General features: G+C 42.8%; 1 protein-coding gene and 1 long non-coding RNA gene across 3 annotated transcripts; both read left to right on the top strand.

Moving 5' to 3' along the window:
• The first annotated feature begins 12,750 nt into the window (after nucleotides 1–12,750).
• LOC132154381 (uncharacterized) lies at nucleotides 12,751–16,063 on the top strand. Its single transcript, XR_009437155.1, has 2 exons — nucleotides 12,751–13,103; nucleotides 15,593–16,063. It is a non-coding gene; the product is annotated as an uncharacterized LOC132154381 (long non-coding RNA).
• A 66-nt stretch (nucleotides 16,064–16,129) lies between these two features.
• Nucleotides 16,130–20,289, top strand: LOC132154380 (uncharacterized). Of its 2 annotated transcripts, XM_059562906.1 has the most exons (3): nucleotides 16,130–16,591; nucleotides 16,818–17,022; nucleotides 19,927–20,289. In XM_059562906.1, the coding sequence occupies exons 2-3, from the start codon at nucleotides 16,824–16,826 to the stop codon at nucleotides 20,166–20,168; spliced, it is 441 nt and encodes a 146-aa protein (XP_059418889.1). In that variant the 5' UTR covers nucleotides 16,130–16,591; nucleotides 16,818–16,823; the 3' UTR covers nucleotides 20,169–20,289. The 2 variants fall into 2 exon arrangements, with proteins under 2 accessions (XP_059418889.1, XP_059418888.1); XM_059562905.1 differs by having other exon boundaries at nucleotides 16,130–17,022.
• The last annotated feature ends 1,608 nt before the right edge of the window (nucleotides 20,290–21,897 follow it).

Below are 21,897 nucleotides of genomic sequence, written 5' to 3'. Positions count from 1 at the left end.
GGGCCGACACAAACACAGCTGGAGAGAGAGAGTGTGTGTGTGTGTGTGTGTGGAGACGGGCCGACACAAACACAGCTGGAGAGAGAGAGTGTGTGTGTGTGTGTGTGTGGAGACGGGCCGACACAAACACAGCTGGAGAGAGAGAGAGCTCCGACTGTGTCCTCACTGCACAGAGAGACTCGTAGAGGACGAGCTGCACTTCCTCACACACTGCAGCAAATATGAACACATTAGAGACAACTACTTTACCCAAATAGCTCAAATTCTGCCAGAATTCAGGCAAGCAAGCGACATTGACAAACTCAGTTATATTTTGGGAGAGAAAGAGAAGTGTGTCCAGCTCGCAGCGCAGTATGTGTCCTCCTGTCACATCATGAGGGACAAAAACTAAACTCCTGTACTTAAGCAATGCTCTCTGTAAATATTTACCCTGTATTCACTTTTTTTGTTTATTTATTTATTTATTTATTTTGTGTGTTATGTGATTATATATGTACAATATGGACATGAATAGGTTTTTTTTTTTTTTTTTTTTACTATTATTATTTATTTATTTATTTTATTATTTTTTTTTTTTTTTTTTATCTACATATCTATATATCTGTATAACTTGTTTACTGTTTATTGCTTTGGCAACATTGTGCTGTTTCACAGTCATGCCAATAAAGCTCATTTGAATTGAATTGAATTGAATTGAGACAGAGAGAGAGAGACAGAGAGAGAGAGAGACAGAGAGAGAGAGAGAGACAGAGAGAGAGAGAGACAGAGAGAGAGAGAGAGAGAGAGACAGAGAGAGCGAGAGAGAGACAGAGAGAGCGAGAGAGAGAGAGACAGAGAGAGAGAGAGAGAGAGACAGAGAGAGAGACAGAGAGAGAGAGAGACAGAGAGAGAGAGACAGAGAGAGAGAGCGAGACAGAGAGAGAGACAGAGAGAGAGAGAGAGGGAGAGACAGACAGAGAGAGAGAGAGAGACAGACAGAGAGAGAGAGAGAGAGACAGACAGAGAGAGAGAGAGAGAGAGAGAGAGAGAGAGAGAGACAGACAGAGAGAGAGAGAGAGACAGACAGAGAGAGAGAGAGAGAGAGAGAGAGAGAGAGCGAGAGATTTGATTTTGATTTTGAATCACTTTATTTATCAAAAGAATACCATTAGTGGTAATTATAAACCACACAGGCTAAAAAAAACAAAAATAAAATAAATATATATATAAAAATACACAATACAAAAAATACTCAAACAAATAGATTTCCAAAACACAAAACATTTTCCACCACCGAGCACAAGACATTTTCGTAACCCCAAATGTGCAGGAATTCCTCCACATTATTTGTGATGCTGTAAAAATCAAAATCAATCTTCAATCTGGCTTTTAACATTCTCACAAAAATTGTGTTTGCATCAGAGTCTAAAGACCCCTCTGTCTTATTTCTTCGGCTAATGTAAATTGCCATTTTTGCTTGTCCAAAGAGAAAGTTAAACAATTGGCATTTCATTCTCCCCTTTTGATTGTACCTAAAGCCAAAGATGAAGTCTTGTTTAGAAAAAGCTTCTCCAAACAATTGGAACATTTGCTGTAACAGCTCGAATAAAAAAGACAATCTAACACACTCCAAAAAGCAATGAAAGACTGTTTCTCTGTTTAAGCAAAAGGGACAATTATCATTAACATTAGGGTTGATAACAGAAACAAAAGCATTTACAGCCACACAGCCATGCAGTACTTTCCACTGTAAATCTCCAATCTTTTTTGTCAACGGTGGTTTATAGATCGTTCTCCACACAGGTCTGATTTCACTGTTAACCTTTAAATGAGCTCTCCAAGGAGTATCAGCTCAACCATTTAGTTTGTTTTTTTGGTTAAAAATTTTAACAAGTATGTTATACATTGTTTTGCCCTCCATAACATCCAACTCATTAGTGAGAGTCTCACTGAGCTCTAACAGTTGACCAGTACAGTTTTTAAAATCAGGAGAAAGTGACAAAACAGGAAAAGAGTCTTCAACATTTGATTGACAAAAATCATTACAGGGACTCTTTAATAAAGAGAGTTCAGTTTCTGTGAGTTCACACTTCAGAGCCTTAAGCATCTGATTCAAAAGCCTGGTGGATCTAACTCTCACATGAGAAGCCAGACCATCAGAATCAGTTAAATTGGGTCCACATATGTTAACTACATACACTACCCCAGCAGAACGGAAAAGCTGTAACACAGAATGTCCTGTTGTGCGCTCAACATTAAAGCGGGATCCATATATAATTGGCTCTTTCAGCAGCCACGAAAGGGAAGTACAGTCTTCTGCTCTTTGTTTAATAAACAGCCCCCACACTGTGAATAGTCCAAGGTAGAATTTAGGGAGATTGCTTATTTTCGAGGCATTTGAGTCCATCAAAAACAAAGACTCAGCGAGACCCAGATCTCCTCCTCGGCTCAGTATTGTCCGAGCCAAAGGTCTCCAAACAAGGTGTGCAGGTCCAGTAAGGAATCTTTGAATAAACTGGAGTCGAAAGGCAGCCCCTCTACTTGCAAGATGAATAAGACCTTGCCCTCCATCTTCCTTTGACAGAAAAAGAACACTTTGAGGAACCCAGTGCAGACGATCCCAGAAGAAGTCTACAAGTACTGACTGTATTTTACTAAGCAGTTGTGTTGGAGGTTCCACACAAGTCAGACGGTGCCACAACATAGAGGCCACCAAGTTGTTGATGATTAAAGTCCGTCCTCTAAAGGACATGTGTGGCAAAAGCCATTTCCATTTTCTTAAGCGTCCTTCAACTTTCTCAAAAACATTTTCCCAATTTTTACATACAAATGAGTCATCACCAAGATAGACACCAAGGTATTTTAAACCATCTTTTTTCCACACTAACCCACCAGGTAAGACAAGCTCTTTGCTCAGCTCATCACCCACGGCTAGTGCTTCACTTTTTCCCCAGTTAATTTTTGCTGATGACAAAACACCAAAGTCATTAATAGCTTTTTTAAGGGAATTAACATCATATTGTTGATTAACAATGACAATGACATCATCAGCATAGGCCGATAGTTTAAAAATTGACTCACAACCAGGAAAAATAACACCAGAAAGGGACTGTCTTAATTTATGCAAAAGAGGCTCTATAGCAATAGAGTACAGCATTCCAGAAAGTGAACAACCTTGTCTGATCCCTCTTTGGACCTTAAAAGGAGCGCTTAAACCACCGTTGATCTTTAATAAGCTCTCAATGTCACAATATAAAACCTTGATCATGGCTATAAGATTAGAGTCGAAACCAAAGGCTTCGAGTGTTTGCCACAGATATTGGTGTTCGACTCTATCGAAAGCCTTTTCTTAGTCTATTGAAATCAGACCAATTTCATAGCCTAATGAACTGGAGAGGTCCAAAATATCCCGAATTAGGAAAATATTATCAGATATCAATCTGTTGGGTATACAATAGGTTTGATCAACATGAATAATATCTTCCATCACTTTTTTAAGTCTCATAGCCAACACCTTAGACAAGAGTTTGTAATCGGTGCAGAGCAGAGCCACGGGTCGCCAGTTCTTAATTTCTTGTAAGTCCCCTTTTTTAGGGAGGAGTGTAAGAATTCCTCTCCTGCAGCTGAGTGGTAAGTGTCCTTTGGTTAAACTGTCTCTAAGAACATCCAACAAATCCTTGCCTATGATAGGCCTAAAAACTTTGTAAAAGTCCACAGAAAGGCCATCGAGGCCTGGAGCCTTTCCATTTTCTAGGCTTTGTAGTGCAGTATGTAGCTCCTCAGCCGAGATCCTTGCCCTCAGCTCTGCGTTGGCTTCCTCCGTGACCTTAGGCAGGTTCTCGTAAAAGCACTGTGCCACCTCTGGATTTTCTTGATATTCTTTTTTAAACAGCTCTTCATAAAAAGTCACTGCGCACTTACGGATTTCTTCAGACTCCTTTAGCAGCTGTCCATTGCTGGACCGCAGAGAGTGTATAAGTCTTTTCTGTCCATTTTTGCATCCTGAGGCCAAAAAAGAAATGACAGGGTGCATCCATTTTAATCACGTTTTGAAAGCGGGAACGTACAAGGGCACCTTTAGCAGAAAAACCCAACAGATTTGACAGAGCTGATTTTTTCTTTTTGAGAGCTTTAATATGTTCTCCATTTCCTGTGAAATCTGCCAAATCTTGCAGCATCACTATTTCATTCTCCAGGGCTTCCATTGATTTAGTCATATTCTTTGTGACATTTAGAGAATACTGTATACACAGCTGTTTAATCTGAATTTTTCCTATGTCCCACCATTGTTGTAAAGATGTATACTCAGACTTTGTCTTTGAATAATTGTTCCAGAAAAAATTAAAGACCTCTTTAAAACCTTTATCAGAAAGTAATGTTACATTAAAGTGCCAATAAGCGCTCTTACATTTCACATCTTTGATGAAAATTGAGACTTGTACAAGAAAATGATCAGAAATTCCCACTGGATGTATTGAGCAACTTTTAAGAATATTAATGTGATGCTTGAAACAATAAAATCTATCAAGCCTAGCCATAGACAGGACATTATCTTTGACATGAGTCCAAGTATATTGATGTTGAGTAGGATGAAAAACTCTTCAAACATCACTCAGATCATGCATTTCAATTAAACTAGTTAAAACTCTCTTACTAGGTCCATGAGGTTCTGGATGGTTTCTATCTAAGGATGCATTGACCGTGCAATTAAAATCACCACCCAGAAAAAAGTAACCATCATTGTTACTGTTATTAATAGCAGTGTTCAGAGTGTTGAAAAAAATAGCTCTTTCTATGCCTAAAGTTGGAGCATAAACATTGAAGAAAGTTATTTTAACATTTTCAAACACAGCTTGTATTTTTAACAAACGGCCTTTAATTATTTCATCAATATCACAAGAGATAGGTCTAAAATCTCTAGAAAACAAAATGCCAACACCACCACTGTTACTACTCTTCTGACTGAGGAAAATTTCCCCATCCCATTCTTTCCTCCAAACAGCTTCATTGTCCTGTGTGCTATGTGTTTCTTGCAAAAAGATTACATTTAGCCTCTTACTCTTGAACAGATTGAAAAGAGACGCTCTCTTAGCATCCTCCCTAGCACCATTAATGTTTAAAGAGCCCAGTATGAAATCACACATTTTGAAAGTAAAGCTGCTTTCAAATAACACTTGAAAATAAACAAAAAGGAAAATAATAAAAATAAATCTCTTAACCATCATTCTTTAGCATCAGTCAATTGTGCTCTTACTTTTACAAGCATTTTCTTTAGACGGTAGATTTCTTGATCAGTAAAAATGCATTGGTCACTTTGTTCAGGGTTTTTCATAAGCAGTCTGACAGAATCAAGGAACAACTTTAGATTGGGGAAAAAGTCCTCAACTTTAACAGATCTCATTCCTTTTGTGCTTTGTAAAAAGGAACGAATCTTAGAGAAAGGGTAAACACAATCCATATCCACCTGCGCGTCACTACTTCCCTCATATTCACTTTCTTGCGTTTCCATCAAACCATCCTCAGACTGAGAGGAAGCACCCATTACATTTAGCTTTGACACTTTTGTTACTTGTTGCAAATTTGCTTTGTTTTCAAAATTTTTCCTCTTAGTTGACATTTTGCCAACTTCCCTGTCAATCATAGCATCAATATCGTTACACAACACAGATTCCGCCACTCCGGTCGCGGTTTCACCCACATTTAAATCTGCATTCAAATCACTGCATGCTTTCTGTTCTCTTTTTTTACTCACTGTGTTTTCCAACACTTCGTTCTCCTGATTGTTATCTTCATTACTTTCTCCCTGCACAATTTGTACATTTCCTGGTGGATCCTTCGGTAGAACATCACTAGTGTCAGCACTAACAGACACCTGTTCCGCTACATTAGCGGCTAACTGGCTATTGTTTGTTTTGTCGGGACACGCACGAATCAGGTGACCCACAGCTCCGCACCCATAACACTTCATTGTTTCTGAAGTAACATGCACGGTGTAATCAAAATCATCTACTTTAAACTTGAAAATCAAGTTTAATTCCTCATTACTCTTTTTAGGGATCATAAGTACTTGTCTCCGAAAAGACATTACATGTTTGAGATGTGGAGATTTGGAACTGATAGGGATCATTTTAATCGGAGAAACTAGTTTTCCATGTCTTCCTAGCTCCTTCTCTAACATCTCATTCTTCAGAAAAGGTGGTACATTGGAAATCACTATCTTTTTTGCGGGACTTACTAGAGACAGATCAGGTGTAAAAGTACCTTGAATCACTACTCCACTCTCAAGCAACTGGTTAGCTTTGTCCACACTATCCAAGAAAATCACAACAGCACTATTCATTCTTGCAGCAGATTTAATACTCTCAAACCCAACAATTTCGCCCACCGCTAAACTAGCTACATTCTTCAACTGAACTCCCTCCAGGTGGGGACAAACGAACAGCATGCTTGCACGTCAGCTTGTGAAAGCTGAAATTCTCACCCGAAGCCATGCTAGTCAGCAACGCCGGCAGCACTCTTCGCTACCAAACAAACTTTGAAAACCTTATGAATACACAAACACAGGCAGAAAAAGGGGGGGGGGGACCCCAAGAAAAACGCGAAAAGAATAGTATAAGAAAAAACTTACAGTCTGCAACACGCTCTCAGCAACACACACCACGCTCACATCCACCAAACACTCAGAGAGGGAGAGGGAGAGAGAGAGAGAGACAGAGAGAGAGAGAGAGAGAGAGAGCGAGAGAGAGCGAGAGAGAGAGAGAGACAGAGAGAGAGAGAGAGACAGAGAGACAGAGAGAGAGAGAGAGAGAGAGAGAGAGAGCGAGAGAGAGCGAGACAGAGAGACAGAGAGAGAGAGAAAGCGAGAGAGAGCGAGAGACAGATACGTTGCTAAATGGCCACGGTTACCTGCTGCTGAGTGCGGTTATTTCTATCTGTTTTTAATTTCCTATACAGATCACGTGAGGTCCCGCCGGCTGTGATTGTGGTCGGGGCAACTGCTTTAAAGACGCCCAGTCTGGAGACGTGGGCTCTCTCTCTCACTTCCCATCCGCTCCTGGTAGCAGACGGAGCACAAGCTCCGACGCGTGCTCGGCCTGCTGCTTCGATGTTGGTTTCACAAGCACGGTCCCGATATGGAATTATTGTTTGTTATTTTTAGTTGATTATATTTATTTACAGCTGGTGGTAACTGGTGATGGCTTTTTGCATATTATTTAGTACAGATTAGTGGAGAGCAGGAGAAAGAGGACCCGGAATTGCTAGAATTGCTGAATTAGAATTAGAATTGCTGGCCACTATAAACTTGAGGTGAGTGGTAACCCTTCCAAGGCTGAACTTCAGGATAGGCTTCTGGAAGGTTTGCGAGAACTTGGAGTATTTGTTAAAGTATCTCCGGATGCATCTACATTGCCTGAGGGTAAGCGTTTTCCTATTGAACCGCCACCTTCACCTAGTAAAGCAGCACTAGAATTAAAACGTTTACAGTTAAGAGAGAAGGAAATTGAATGGGAACGCGAAAAAACTAGATTAGAGGCTGATAGACAGACAGTACGAGAACGGGAGAAGAGAGAACATGAATTTAGATTGAAAGATCTTGAGTTTGCGCAAGCATTACGTATTAAAGAGCTCGAGCTGAAGGCTCGTGAGGCTGGTGTTTCTGTTAGGCAAGATCAATTTGACATAACTCGTAACATTCGCCTTGTTCCACCTTTTAATGAGAGCGAAGTTGATAAGTTTTTTGCACATTTCGAGCGCGTAGCTACAACATTTAAATGGCCCAAAGAAATTTGGACCATGACGTTACAGTGTGTTTTTACTGGGAAGGCGCAGGAAGCTTATTCCTCGTTAATTCTGGAAGACACAGCAGATTACGAGAAAGTTAAACATGCTGTTTTGCGCATTTATGCTCTTGTGCCTGAGGCGTATCGACAGAAATTTCGCAATTATCATAAACCTGAAGCTCTTACACATGTCGAGTATGTTAGAGAAAAAGAAATGCTATTTGATCGCTGGCTTAGCTCGCAAGAAGTGACAACCTTTCAATCTCTTCGTGATTTGATTATTCTTGAAGATTTTAAAAACGGCCTTCCTCAAATAGTCGCTACCCATGTTAGTGAGCATCAGAATCTGACTCCGGCTCGTGCAGCTGTACTTGCTGATGAGTATGTACTCACACACAAGCGTGTTCCTTCTAATTCCAAACTTTCACAAAACGTTTCTAGTCATCCAAATGTGTCCAAGGTTTCTAGAGAAACTGTGCCTGTTTCTGGCCGCTCTTCAGACTGGCGTCCGTCGGGGTCTAACGCTACAGCTCCGACCTGCGCGTACTGTAAGAAACGTGGTCATGTTCTGGCAGAGTGTTATTCTCTGAAACGTAAAAATAAGGCAGCGAGTCAACCAGCTTCTGGTAGATCAGAGGTAGGGTTGTGTGTTTCGAACTTGCCTGTGAGTAGGGATGATACTGATAACCACAGTTTTGCGCCTTTTATAATGGATGGCTTTGTCTCTTTGCCCGGTGAACGCTCAAAAATTCCTGTAAAAATTCTGCGTGACACTGGCGCTTCACAGAGCTTTATCTTACAAGATGTGTTGCCTTTTAGTGAGAAGACTTTTACTGGGGATAGTATTCTTGTACGTGGATTTGAAATGGGTTATGTTAATGTCCATCTGCATGAGATTTCTCTTATGTCTGAATTAGTCACTGGCACAGTTAATGTGGGCGTACGCCCTTCTCTGCTTGTTGAAAATGTAGCTGTGCTGCTTGGTAACGATTTGTGTGGTGGAAAAGTTTTGCCTTGCCCAATAGTGTCTCATGCATTTCCCAAATCCTGTACTGATGACCTGTCAATTAATTTCCCTGAGGTTTTCACCTCTAGCGTGGTTACTCGTGCGATGGCGAAGAAAGAAAAAAAAAATGAAATTGAGGATCAACTTGATCTTAGTGATACTTTTATTGCTCGACCTTCAGTCTCTAGCGATAGTGATTTGTCTTTGAATTCTGCTTCACTGTCGTTTTCCTCTGATGTTCCTAATTTATCTATGAGTCGAGAGCAGCTTATCAAGGAACAGGAAATTGACCCATCTCTGTCTTCTCTCCTTTCAGAAGCTATGTCTGAAGAAGACATTGAGCATTCGCCGCACGGCTATTTTTTACGAGATGGTGTCTTAATGCGCAAGTGGAGACCTCTTATGGCCTCAGCACAAGATGAGTGGAGAGTTCTCTTTCAAATTGTTGTCCCAATTTCTTTTCGTGATAAAGTTTTGAGTATAGCTCATGACCATCACTTCGCGGGTCATCTCGGCGTAAATAAGACTACTGACAGAATTTTACGCCATTTTTTCTGGCCAGGTATTAAAAAAGATTTCGTGAGATACTGCCGAACATGTCATCTATGTCAGGTCACTGGTAAACCTAACCAGGTGATTCCGCCTGCGCCTTTACAGCCGATTCCGGTTACGTCTGAGCCGTTTGAACACGTTATACTAGACTGTGTTGGCCCATTGCCTCGAACAAAATCTGGGAATCAGTGGTTACTCACTATAATGTGTAGCTTGACTCGTTTTCCAGAGGCCATACCGCTCCGTAAAATCACAACTCCTGTCATTATTAAAGCCCTGATGGGTTTCTTCTCTGTTTTTGGCCTTCCGAAAACCATTCAGACCGACCGCGGTACTAATTTTATGTCTCGTGCGTTTGCGCAAGCTATGCGTCAGCTCGCTGTCCATCATGTTACCTCCAGCCCGTACCGTCCACAGACTCAAGGTGCACATGAGAGGTTCCATCAAACTTTGAAAAGTATGCTTAAGTGTTTCTGCATCGAGTTCCAGCGTGATTGGGATGAAGGTGTACCGCTTACTCTCTTTGCTGTACGTGAGGTGGTACAGGAGAGTTTGGGTTTTAGCCCCTCAGAGCTGGTTTTCGGACACACGGTTCGTGGACCTTTAAAGCTGTTGAAAGTGTCGTGGCTCGCCGAGCCTAAAGAGTGTTCCAGTTTGACTGATTATGTGTCCAACATGCGTAATAGGCTCGGCCGTGCATGTCAGTTGGCCAGAGACAATTTAGGTCTTTGTCAGAAGAGAATGAAACGGAGGTTTGATCAGAAGGCTGTTTCCCGAAGTTTCAGTTCTGGTGATAAAGTTCTTGTGCTGATTCCCGGGGATGGGCTCTGCTTTACATGCTCGTTATAGCGGACCTTATCGCGTTGCCCGCAGACTGAATGATTTAAATTACGTCATCTCTACTCCAGACCGAAGGAGAAAGACCACACTGTGTCACATTAACCATTTAAAATTGTACTGTGATCGAGGGGAAGATTCAATCTCGGAACTCACCCCGCCTTGCACTTCAACTGTCCGTGAAAATGCTTGCGCAACTAAACCGGCGCTGTCCAAGGCGCGTGGTGCTGAAGTTGTTTCTTCACTGGCGGTTGTGGGACAAGGAGAAAATGCGTCTCTGTCAGTACAACACGGTGCTGTGGCGAGTCCTTACCTTGAAGATGAGGGTCGTACTCCATCGATGGAGGTTATTGAAGGAAGAATGAAGAATTCTGAAGTTCATAATGATTTAGATTTATTTTTGTCTAATTTATCAACATCAGAACGCAGCGATTTAATCTCCTTGATTAAAAAAAATGAGAGTTTGTTTCCTGATGTGCCTCGTCGAACAACGGCAATTGAACATGACATTGATGTGGGGGTTACATGTCCAATTAAACAGCATCCGTATCGTACAAATCCACATAAAAGGTTGTTGTTTCAAAGTGAGGTAAAATTCATGTTGAAAAATGGCATTGCAGAAGCTAGTAATAGCCCATGGAGTTCGCCTTGTTTGCTGGTGCCAAAAAGTGATGGTTCCATGCGTTTTTGCACGGATTTTAGGAGGGTGAACGCCGTTACAAAACCTGATAGTTACCCATTACCGCGTATTGACGATTGTGTTGATCGTTTGGGCTCAGCGGTATTTGTCAGTAAAATCGACCTATTGAAGGGTTACTGGCAAGTTCCGCTGACACTCCGTGCCAAAGAGATTTCAGCCTTTGTGACACCCGACCACTTCCTACAGTACACCGCCATGGCCTTCGGCCTTCGGAACGCTCCTGCCACCTTTCAAAGGCTTATCAATGGCGTTCTTGATGGTGTGCCTAATTGCGAGGCTTATTTAGACGATTTGGTCATTTATAGTGCCAGTTTGGCCAGGCCACCGTGGTGTATTTGGGTAAAGTGGTTGGCTGTGGGCAGGTGCGTCATGTCCAGTCAAAAGTTGAGGTGATTTTGAATTATCCTCCTCCAACCACTCGTTGCGAACTCTGCCGTTTTCTAGGCATGGTAGATACTACCGGTCATTTTGCAAAAATTTCTTTGCTTTTGCCTCACCCCTCACTGATTTGCTCAGTTCAAAAGTGACCTTCGACTGGACTTCACGGAGCCAAGTGGCTTTTGAGTCCGTTAAAGCATTGCTGACTACTGCGCCTGTGTTGGCCGCTCCTGACTTTTCTCTGCCTTTTTCCCTCGCTGTTGATGCAAGCGACCTTGGAGCGGGGGCTGTTCTTTTGCAGCATGACGAGGAGGGTCTTGAACATCCTGTTTGTTTCTTCTCGCGCAAGTTTAACCGACATCAGCGTGCTTATTCGACCATAGAAAAGGAAGCCCTTGCTCTTGTGCTTGCCTTTCAGCACTTTGAGGTCTATGTCGGAGGTGCCGCATGTCCGGTTGTGGTATACACCGACCACAACCCATTGGTTTATCTCGATCGCATGCGCAATTCTAACCAGCGCTTAATGCGGTGGAGCTTGATTTTGCAATGGTACAACTTGCAGATTAGGCACATCCGAGGACGCGACAATGTAGTTGCAGATGCATTGTCCCGTGCTTGAAGGAAAATATTGTAAATAAATTGTGCTTAAAAAAAAAAAAAAAAAAAATTTATTGATTGCACCTTAATAATTTTTTTTTTCTGTTTAGTTTAGCAGTTTTTTTTCCCTGCTGAACATTAATGGTTTGTATATTTTATATTGTCATTTAAACAACAATTTATTTTCTTTAAGGGTGGGGGTGTTACGTTGCTAAATGGCCACGGTTACCTGCTGCTGAGTGCGGTTATTTCTATCTGTTTTTAATTTCCTATACAGATCACGTGAGGTCCCGCCGGCTGTGGTTGTGGTCGGGGCAACTGCTTTAAAGACGCCCAGTCTGGAGACGTGGGCTCTCTCTCTCACTTCCCATCCGCTCCTGGTAGCAGACGGAGCACAAGCTCCGACGCGTGCTCGGCCTGCTGCTTCCTTTGAATTTGTTTAGAGCTTGTTTCGATGTTGGTTTCACAAGCACGGTCCCGATATGGGATTATTGTTTGTTATTTTTAGTTGATTATGTTTATTTACAGCTGGTGGTAACTGGTGATGGCTTTTTGCATATTATTTAGTACAGATTAGTGGAGAGCAGGAGAAAGAGGACCCGGAAGACTCACACAAACTCTGTCTTTTGTTTTGAACGGGAGGCAGGCAAGTTTCATCCGCTTTGAAGAATAGTGTGGGTCAGGGTTTTCTTTTGTTTTTGTTATGTTTATTTTGCCACCATGCTCTGCGTACGCTAAGGCGTATCACCTAATTAAAATAATTTATTTACACTGTCATCGAATCTCTGTGGTCTTTTATATGTTATGCTGATCCATAATTATGTTGATGGGTTCGTAACAGAGAGAGAGAGAGAGAGATAGAGAGAGAGACAGAGAGAGAGAGAGACACAGAGAGAGACAGAAGACACACACACAGAGAGAGAGAGACACACAGAGAGAGAGAGAGAGATTTGATGAGGACAGACGCTCGCTCACACGCTCCTGTTCAGAGAAAGGTTATCTTCCGGCCGGCAGCATGTTGCATCCGCTCCTGATCTTCATGGTCGTCATCAACATTTCCATGAGCATCATCTTCTGGACCTTCTTGATGTCGGAGGTCTTCTTCAAAGAGGCAGAGACAGAGGAAGTGTCTCCGGCGTAGAGTCATGTAGATCTTCATAGAGAGTCTCTTCTGCAGCTACAGAACGCTTTCCCTGCATTATTAAGTTTCCTGTCAGCCTTCTTTTTTTCTTTTGTCCTGTTTGTTCTGTAACAAAAGCACCGTTTGAGAATTGTGGAGCATTTGTTCATGTACAGGTAAGAGAAAAACTGTCTCACAGTTCAATGTATTAAATCTTTCCTTTTTTTGTTTGATTTTTAGGAAATAGTGCCTTTTTTCAGTCATTTCACTATAGTCAACAAATATGGCTTCTTCATGGGCTTTTCTCAAACTCTTATCTTTCATTATTAATCCTTGAGTGCTACATTATTAAATATTTTTAACCTTTCTCTTAGAAACATATTTTGTGCAGCGGTTATATTCATAATATGTGGGAGATATTTGAGGACATGTTATTACAGTCCGACCTTACTTTACATGAAGCATTTTTATATTATTTATGGAGACCTGCTACTTGTCTGGTGATCGAATGCATTTCTTTCCATCTTAAATTAAAAGAGTCAAATAATGTTGGAAATGGAGACACAAAAGGCGCTGTTTCTTAAAAAGAGATGCTGGTCATGTTGCTTTATTTGACCTGACAGAAGAAATGAAATAACTGACGAAGCATGAAGAGCATCCCATGATTCTGTTCTGAGATGGTTGTGTGTGATTCAGCTCTTCAGAAGAGACTGTGATGAGACACACATGCAGATCTGGGGTCCGGGGGGGCTTGTAAGCAGGGCAGTATTGGATCTGAGCTGAGGCTTATTAGATAAACATTTGGATTAGTTTTGGAGATGCATATGACAGCGTTTTCAAATGCGATCAGTGGATAATAGCAGTACAGGTATCTCTGAGAGACACAACACTGCTGTATGACAGAACACCAGCATGTTGCACTGGCTCCTGATTTTGATCATCGTGTTCAACACCTCCATCACAATCGTGGAGTGGACGTTTCTCTTATATGAGCTGATGAGGTTAAATTCAGAAAACCCAGATGAAGTGTGCTCGGAGTAGACAGAGCGGCACGGCTCAGTAGCATGAGGAGTTTAGTTTTAGAAATTAAGTGTCAAGGTAAGAACTGTGTTTGAGTTCCAGGTTTTTATAAATCTGTCGGTGTATGAAACTGTGAAGAGATGCTTCAGGTCCGATTTCGCTTATTCATCTGGAAAGAATCATTCTTCCTTTCTGTTTTTCTCTCCTTTGGTGGATTATATGGGAATCTCTGGACGTTGTTCTTATAATCTTGGGAATGTTCTGTCTGCTGGATGTGCTGCTGGATTCAGGATTTGATTAAAACAGCTTAATCTTCTCCTTCTCTGCGACTTAATCATTCCCCTGTAATCCAGGCAGATATTGTTTGTGATTAGAAAACTTTACAATCTTCTTTACCTTCTTTAATACTTTATATAGTGAGCTGTTATTACGTGCGCTGTCCTATATGTCTCTTTCTCTCGTCCTCATTTTCTGAACAGCAGATTTGTTGGTTCAATGCTGAGAAGTCAGTCCAATCGGGACACTGTCAGTGATCATGGACTCTCCGCTGTCCTCGTCGTCTGGTTCTGCAGAAGAGAGGCTCTGGTGGGCCGCAGGGTCTCAGCGTGTGCTAAAGTCTCACGGGTCAGACGTGTCTCAGCTCGTGGAGTACAGGCCTCCTGCGCGTGACTCCATCTCTGTGCCTCCGCATGTGCTGTACATCACTGTGGGACTCGTGCTGGTGGTTGTGGCCACGTATGCGATAGTGGGTCACCTGATCCATGACCTGATCCATGACCTGGCAGGTACCCAATGAGCCGTGTTCGGTGCCGTGTTGTTCCTTCCACATCCCCAGTGTCGTGATTCTGCTGCTTTCTCATGTGAGCCTTTGTTTTGTTGGATGTCTGTTGTGATACTGTTTGATTTGGGTTCAGATATGCATCACCTTCTTTTGGACTGTCAGTGCTCAAAGTGGCTCGTTTAAATGGATGGTTCTGCCATGTAAAAATAAAACATTGTTTTTACATAGTCCTGTCCTGAAGAAGCTCTTTCAGGTCACAGACACTGACACAAAGGTGCACCAATAACTGAACTGATGTGGATGTTATCTTCCTGTTTGTGATGTTGTTCATGAGTCTCTGTGTGTTCTGATCAGTCAGAACGTCTGCTGTTCTCCAGGAAAATCCTCCTGCACATTCTTTGCTCTTCCAGCATCTTCTGCACGTTTGAGCTCTTCACAACACTGATTTTGAGATCCTTCTTTTCACAATGAAGATGATAAAGGGACTCAAATGCAACTATTACAAAAGCTACAAACGTTCACTGCTGCTCAAGAAGGAAACACACTGCTCTTGTGTGTAAGATCACATCTATAAAGTGAGAGGAAAGTGCTTTCATTACTGCGCAAATACTGCACAAAAGTTCCAAGTTTGCATTTCCTGTGCATTTAATAGAACAGAATCATCTAATCACTAATACATTTAGATGAGTGTGGCAACAAAGAAATTGTTTGATATTTTAAATGATTGTTATTTAGCTTATCTATATATTCCTGGTAGAGCAAGACTTTGTTTGACTCCCAGTGAACACAGATGCTGATAGCTTGATAAGGCAGTAAGTGTCTCCTATAAGAACTATAAGAGTGTTTTTGTCGTCTCTCCTCAGATTGGGTCTTTGGCCCTAAAACTGAAGCTGGTGATGCTGAGCGTGGTGATGAAGAGGAGAGGGTTCAGATGGAGGAAGAGCGAGCCGGTCTGCTGCCCGGATTCATCATCACCGAACACACTCACCTTCATTACATCACTTCACTATGAGTCTACATACAGTCTGTGCCAGCTGTCACTATTCTGGCTCAAGTCTGTCACTTCGTTTTTAACGTGTTTTTAACACACCAGATGCTCTTTTAGCTGCTGTAGAACAGCGAAGCATAGATAGCAGTCTTTCAGTATGGAAAGAGGACGTGGTCATGTGATCGCTGTGATGTCATCATTGTAACTGCTGCTTCTGTGATGCCATGAAAATGAATTCTGGCACTGTATATATACATATAACAGAAGGCATAAAGGATGCGAGTGAGATACAGAATTAAAGCCTCTCCTCATTAGGAACCAAAAGCTTGTTGTGTCTGATTCATCTTCATGAGCTTCTAGATTATTCTAATGCCTGTCTGGGTCACACATGAGGCCTGTCATGAGCCCAAAATCAAAACAATGAAATATGTCATGCTAAACTAACACTGACCTACTTTCATTATTTTTTATCTTGTACTGGTTTAAATGATCTGCTGTTCAGAGAGAAATAAATTGTTGCATTAGTTTTACACATGCCAGAACATCGTTAATGAGGTTTTATCTTTTATTAATAAAGCTAAGCACAGTGTGAACCTGTTCTCTCAGTTATGATTAACCATAACTGTAAGCCGTCTGAAAGCTGGATAATATCTTCTGATAAAGCCTGTGACCTTGAGCGTCTCAGCCAATCGCAGCGGCTCACATGTGTGCACCAGCGTCTCCGTGCTTTATTCTTCATTCACTGCTGGAGATCCAGAGGAAGGGAAAGACATGGACGTCTAACGCTATGATTTCTCCAGACGCATTACATCTGACCTTCATCACGGCCTGTGAACAAACTCTCATCTGGACGTATGTATTGAGCTTCTGATCCACACTTGCACAAACTAACGACATGTTTAATGTGTGCTTGAGAAGTTTAGTTGCAAAGAATAGCATTTACAGGACCTGAAGAAAATGTCTATAATAAATAAAAAAGGTGTGCTGTGATCAGCTCATTGATCGTTCAGCAGCAGGGTCAGGTTAGGGTCAGTTGTTCTTGTATTGGTGATAACTGTGAGGATGTGTTCTGGATAAGAGTGTGATGACGGGGAGTGAGCCTCCTCTGCTGCCCCCATCTGGTGAGGAGGAGGTGTTCTTCAAGAATTACATCCCACCTGCTCGAGACGCCATCCATCTGCCCATTCACATCTTCTACATCATCCTCGCCTCCATCATCATAGTGATGACGCTCTACGCCATCATCGGCCACCTCATCAAAGACCTGATACATGACTTGGCAGGTGAGATGAGACGCTTAAACATGAAGATCAATGACGGTTACACTCCTCAAATACTAGTTTAACCCTAACTCTGAATAGGTGCTCTGCATTTAACCCTTCCAATACACACACACACCGCAGTGAGAAGTGAACACACCATGAACACACACCCGGAGCAGTGAACACACACACACACACACCGGAGTAGTGAACACACACACACTCACACACACACAGCAGTGAAAACACACACACACACACACACACACACCCGGAGCAGAGAACACACACACACACACCCGGAGTAGTGAACACACACACACTCACACACACACAGCAGTGAACACACACCCGGAGCAGTGAACACACACACACCTGGAGCAGAGAACACACACACACACCCGGAGTAGTGAACACACACACACTCACACACACACAGCAGTGAACACACACCCGGAGCAGTGAACACACACACACCCGGAGTAGTGAACACACACACAAACACGGAGCAGTGAACACACACACACACACCCGGAGCAGTGAACACACACACACACACACACACACACACTCGGAGCAGTGAACACACACACACACACACACACCCGGAGCAGTGAACACACACACACACACACACACACACCCGGAGCAGAGAACACACACACACACACACACCCGGAGCAGTGAACACACACACACACACACCCGGAGCAGTGAACACACACACACACACACACCCGGAGCAGTGAAAACACACACCCGGAGCAGTGAACACACACACACACACACCCGGAGTAGTGAACACACACACACTCACACACACACAGCAGTGAACACACACCCGGAGCAGTGAACACACACACACCCGGAGTAGTGAACACACACACAAACACGGAGCAGTGAACACACACACACACACCCGGAGCAGTGAACACACACACACACACACACACACACACACTCGGAGCAGTGAACACACACACACACACACACACACACACACACACACACGGAGCAGTGAACACACACACACACACACACACACACCCGGAGCAGTGAACACACACACACACACACACACCCGGAGCAGTGAACACACACACACACACACACACACACACACACACACACCGGAGCAGTGAACACACACACACACACACACACACACACCCGGAGCAGTGAACACACACACACACACACACACACACACACCCGGAGCAGTGAACAAACACACACACACACACACACACACCCGGAGCAGTGAACACACACACACACACACACACACACCCGGAGCAGTGAACACACACACACACACACACACCGGAGTAGTGAACACACACACACACACCCGGAGCAGTGAACACACACACACACACACACACACACACACACACCGGAGCAGTGAACACACACACACACACACACACACACACACACACCCGGAGCAGTGAAAACACACACCCGGAGCAGTGAACACACACACACACACACACACCCGGAGCAGTGAACACACACACACCCGGAGTAGTGAACACACACACAAACACGGAGCAGTGAACACACACACACACACCCGGAGCAGTGAACACACACACACACACACACACACACACACACTCGGAGCAGTGAACACACACACACACACACACACACACACACACACACACCCGGAGCAGTGAACACACACACACACACACACACACACACACACACACCCGGAGCAGTGAACACACACACACACACACACACACACACACACACCCGGAGCAGTGAACACACACACACACACACACACACACACACACACACACACCCGGAGCAGTGAACACACACACACACACACACACACACACACACACACCCGGAGCAGTGAACACACACACACACACACACCCGGAGCAGTGAACACACACACACACACACACACACACACACACACACACACACGGAGCAGTGAACACACACACACACACACCCGGAGCAGTGAACACACACACACACACACACACACGCACACACCCGGAGCAGTGAACACACACACACACACACACACACCCGGAGCAGTGAACACACACACACACACACACACACACACCCGGAGCAGTGAACAGCTATTTATCCAGCGCCCCTGGAGCAACTGCAAGTTTAGCGACACCTACAGACAGCAGGAGCTGAACTGATTCTGGTTCTGGATAAACTGACAATCGGGATTTTTTTTTCTTTTCTCAAATATCACGATTCTCCCACGATTCTGAATTAAACAAAATAACGTCATGTACTGGAGGCTGTGGCAAAAAAATATTAGGCTTATTCCTGCTATTTCGAATTGTTTAATTAATTTGAATCAATTATTATTATTTATTTATTTTATTTGAACGAATTATTCATTTAGTTCCTTTGAAATACTTCACTTATTTCATTACTGGATGAGTCTGTGTCTGGAATCTCTGGAATGAATGAATGAGGGACAAATATTTTAAGTCACTTGTCGCCATCTAGTGGAGAAACAACGCAATCGACACAAACGTTATTTGAAGCGCCAATTACTTTCAAGGTGATTTGCTCTCTTTTGATCGCTAACATAGACATCAGTGATTATATCCGAACTATAACATTTTCTCTCTTTTTTTACCTTTTGAAAATCTGATTATGGCCCACAAAATGCTAGGGCCGTCCCTGGATGTCATTTAGAAATAAGATTGCATTTAAATTGTGTTTAAATCGAGATTAATCGTGCAGCTCTAAAGACAGCTATCAATAAGTATTGGTTATGTCACATAACTTTGGAAAATATCCAGTTTACATCCTACTTGTAGTTTGAATAATAATAATAATAATAAATCTTCAAAGATGTGATCTGATCCGTGACTGATGTTAACTCCATCGCCGGTCATTAAGAGCATCTTCTCCTCTCTCCTGCAGACTCTCTGTTCGGTCAGCAGCCGGAGGAGGTGCAGCTCAATCTGTGCGAGGCCAAAGACAAATTCATGGCCGACTGGTGTCCTGAGACCAGCCCAGAGCTGGAGGAGATGGCCCGAGTCGAGGAGAACCGGGTGGTGATGGAGGGTAACAGATACACACCGGCCATCTGGATCATCTCTGACGGGACCGAGCCCAGAGCACCGCGCACCGGGCCCCGGGTCGTGTTCGGCAAGAATGTATAGAGCAGGGGGACCAGACCTCAGCTCAACTTCCCTTCGGATGTTTCTAGTCAGTCTGAAGACCTTAATACATCTTTATAACATGATGAGAGTAGAGCAGAAATCAGACTCACACACTCAGATGACAGTGTGACTGTACGAGGAGACGCCTGCTGGTCTCTAAAACTGTAGACCCTTATTAACTGTGTCTGTCCTTTCTGATGACTGAGCTCATCCCTTATGAAAAATAGCCATGGTTGTATTATAGTAAAAGTGTAGTAACCTTTTTTTTGTCATATTGATTACCATTTTACATTTTTACACAGTTATACAATAAATACTGTTGAACTATGGTTAGTGTAGCAAAACCATGGTTAATGTGTGGTTACTGTGGTGTATATACTATGGTGTTTTGGTTTTATTTGTAGAAAAAAATAGTTAATTTTCCTAAGCGATTGAGGTTATTTAAATCAGGCTCTTTCTGACTCTCATTCATCATTCTACACGATTGAAACAATAAAACATACATTTCATAAAAAAGGCCTTTTATTTGAATCAGTATGTCTACTACTAGCACACCAATATTGAACAGACACTGCTCGAAGAGAACTGAACTGAGCTGGACGATGCTATTATCACTGAATCAATGAACTGACTCTACCCAAAAACACATCACTGTTTGTCCGCTTTCAGTATCGATACATTATTTTTCTTGTTTAACACGGACACAACCCATGAAGCACTAAAGAAATAAAGGTGACTTGAACAAAAGTGAGGCTTTGACTCCGAAACTGTGGATTGGCTCAGATTGGAGCATCTTATGGATGGAGTTTAACATGGACTCTCTTCCAACATAAGTGTTTATCGATCAGAGTGCTTTAAACTGGATTGCAAAATATTCAATGGTCTGAAAAATGAATTTGAAAATATTGTGATTGTGGTGCAAGTGTTTAAGTTCAGGTACTGAAGAACCACTGATTCATGCTAATAGTCCGAATTTAATTATTAATGCCTTTTAAATTCATTGTATCGAATTTGCAGCCAAATAGGATACAGAACTGTATTAAAGAAGTAGAAATAAAAATTCATAGAGATTCAAATGTAGCATCATGTTTCTTCCTAATACGAGTTAAAGCTGTCATTATACACACACATTATTTCAAGACGCTTTACGTGATATTAAGCGATGTAAGTAGTTTATATATTTCGTTATTTAATAAATTAGCACTTATTAACAAATGTAGATTTCATGAAATAACAAATGTTTCTAGTTCTACTCACTCGGTTATCTCGGCGAACAGAAGTTGCGCAGACGGTGAGTAAATGTAAACGCGATGAATTAAAGCAGTGAACGCGTCACGTTGATGCGCGCGGAGAGACGCATGCGCGTTACAGTCGATGTTCTGATGTGGTTCTGCTGATGTAGGTCAGATGCAGCCTGAATGAGTCCAGAAGCAGCTTCACACGAGCCCGTGGATGTAGGACAACCGAGCCGGAGCAGACCGGACTCCTTCAGGATCCTCTGTGTGTGAGGAATAACGACGCGCTGCTCGATGGAGCGTCCCGGTGTTTGATGATGAACCGGAGCGGAGCGGAGAGCGCGAGGAGGGCTGCGGCCGAGCGGTGAGGATCTCCGCCATCGATCAGGGCTTCCATTCACATGAATCCGCTCATCAGCGTCACACACACGGGCCTTCACTTCACAGCTGCACCGGTCTTGTGTTCATATGGCATCACGACTAATATCCCTGTT

Source organism: Carassius carassius, chromosome 12 (assembly GCF_963082965.1).
Source record: "Carassius carassius chromosome 12, fCarCar2.1, whole genome shotgun sequence".
In the NCBI taxonomy this organism is placed as follows: Eukaryota; Metazoa; Chordata; class Actinopteri; order Cypriniformes; family Cyprinidae; genus Carassius; species Carassius carassius.
The sequence above is the reverse complement of the archived record's forward strand: the minus strand, read 5'-3'. Positions and strand labels throughout refer to the sequence as shown.

Excerpts from the sequence above, each read along its gene's own strand:
- LOC132154380 (XM_059562906.1), top strand. The coding sequence starts at position 16,824 with ATGACGGGGAGTGAGCCTCCTCTGCTGCCCCCATCTGGTGAGGAGGAG. Across the intron at positions 17,023-19,926 it reads CCTGATACATGACTTGGCAG|ACTCTCTGTTCGGTCAGCAG; the intron begins GTGAGATGAGAC and ends TCTCTCCTGCAG.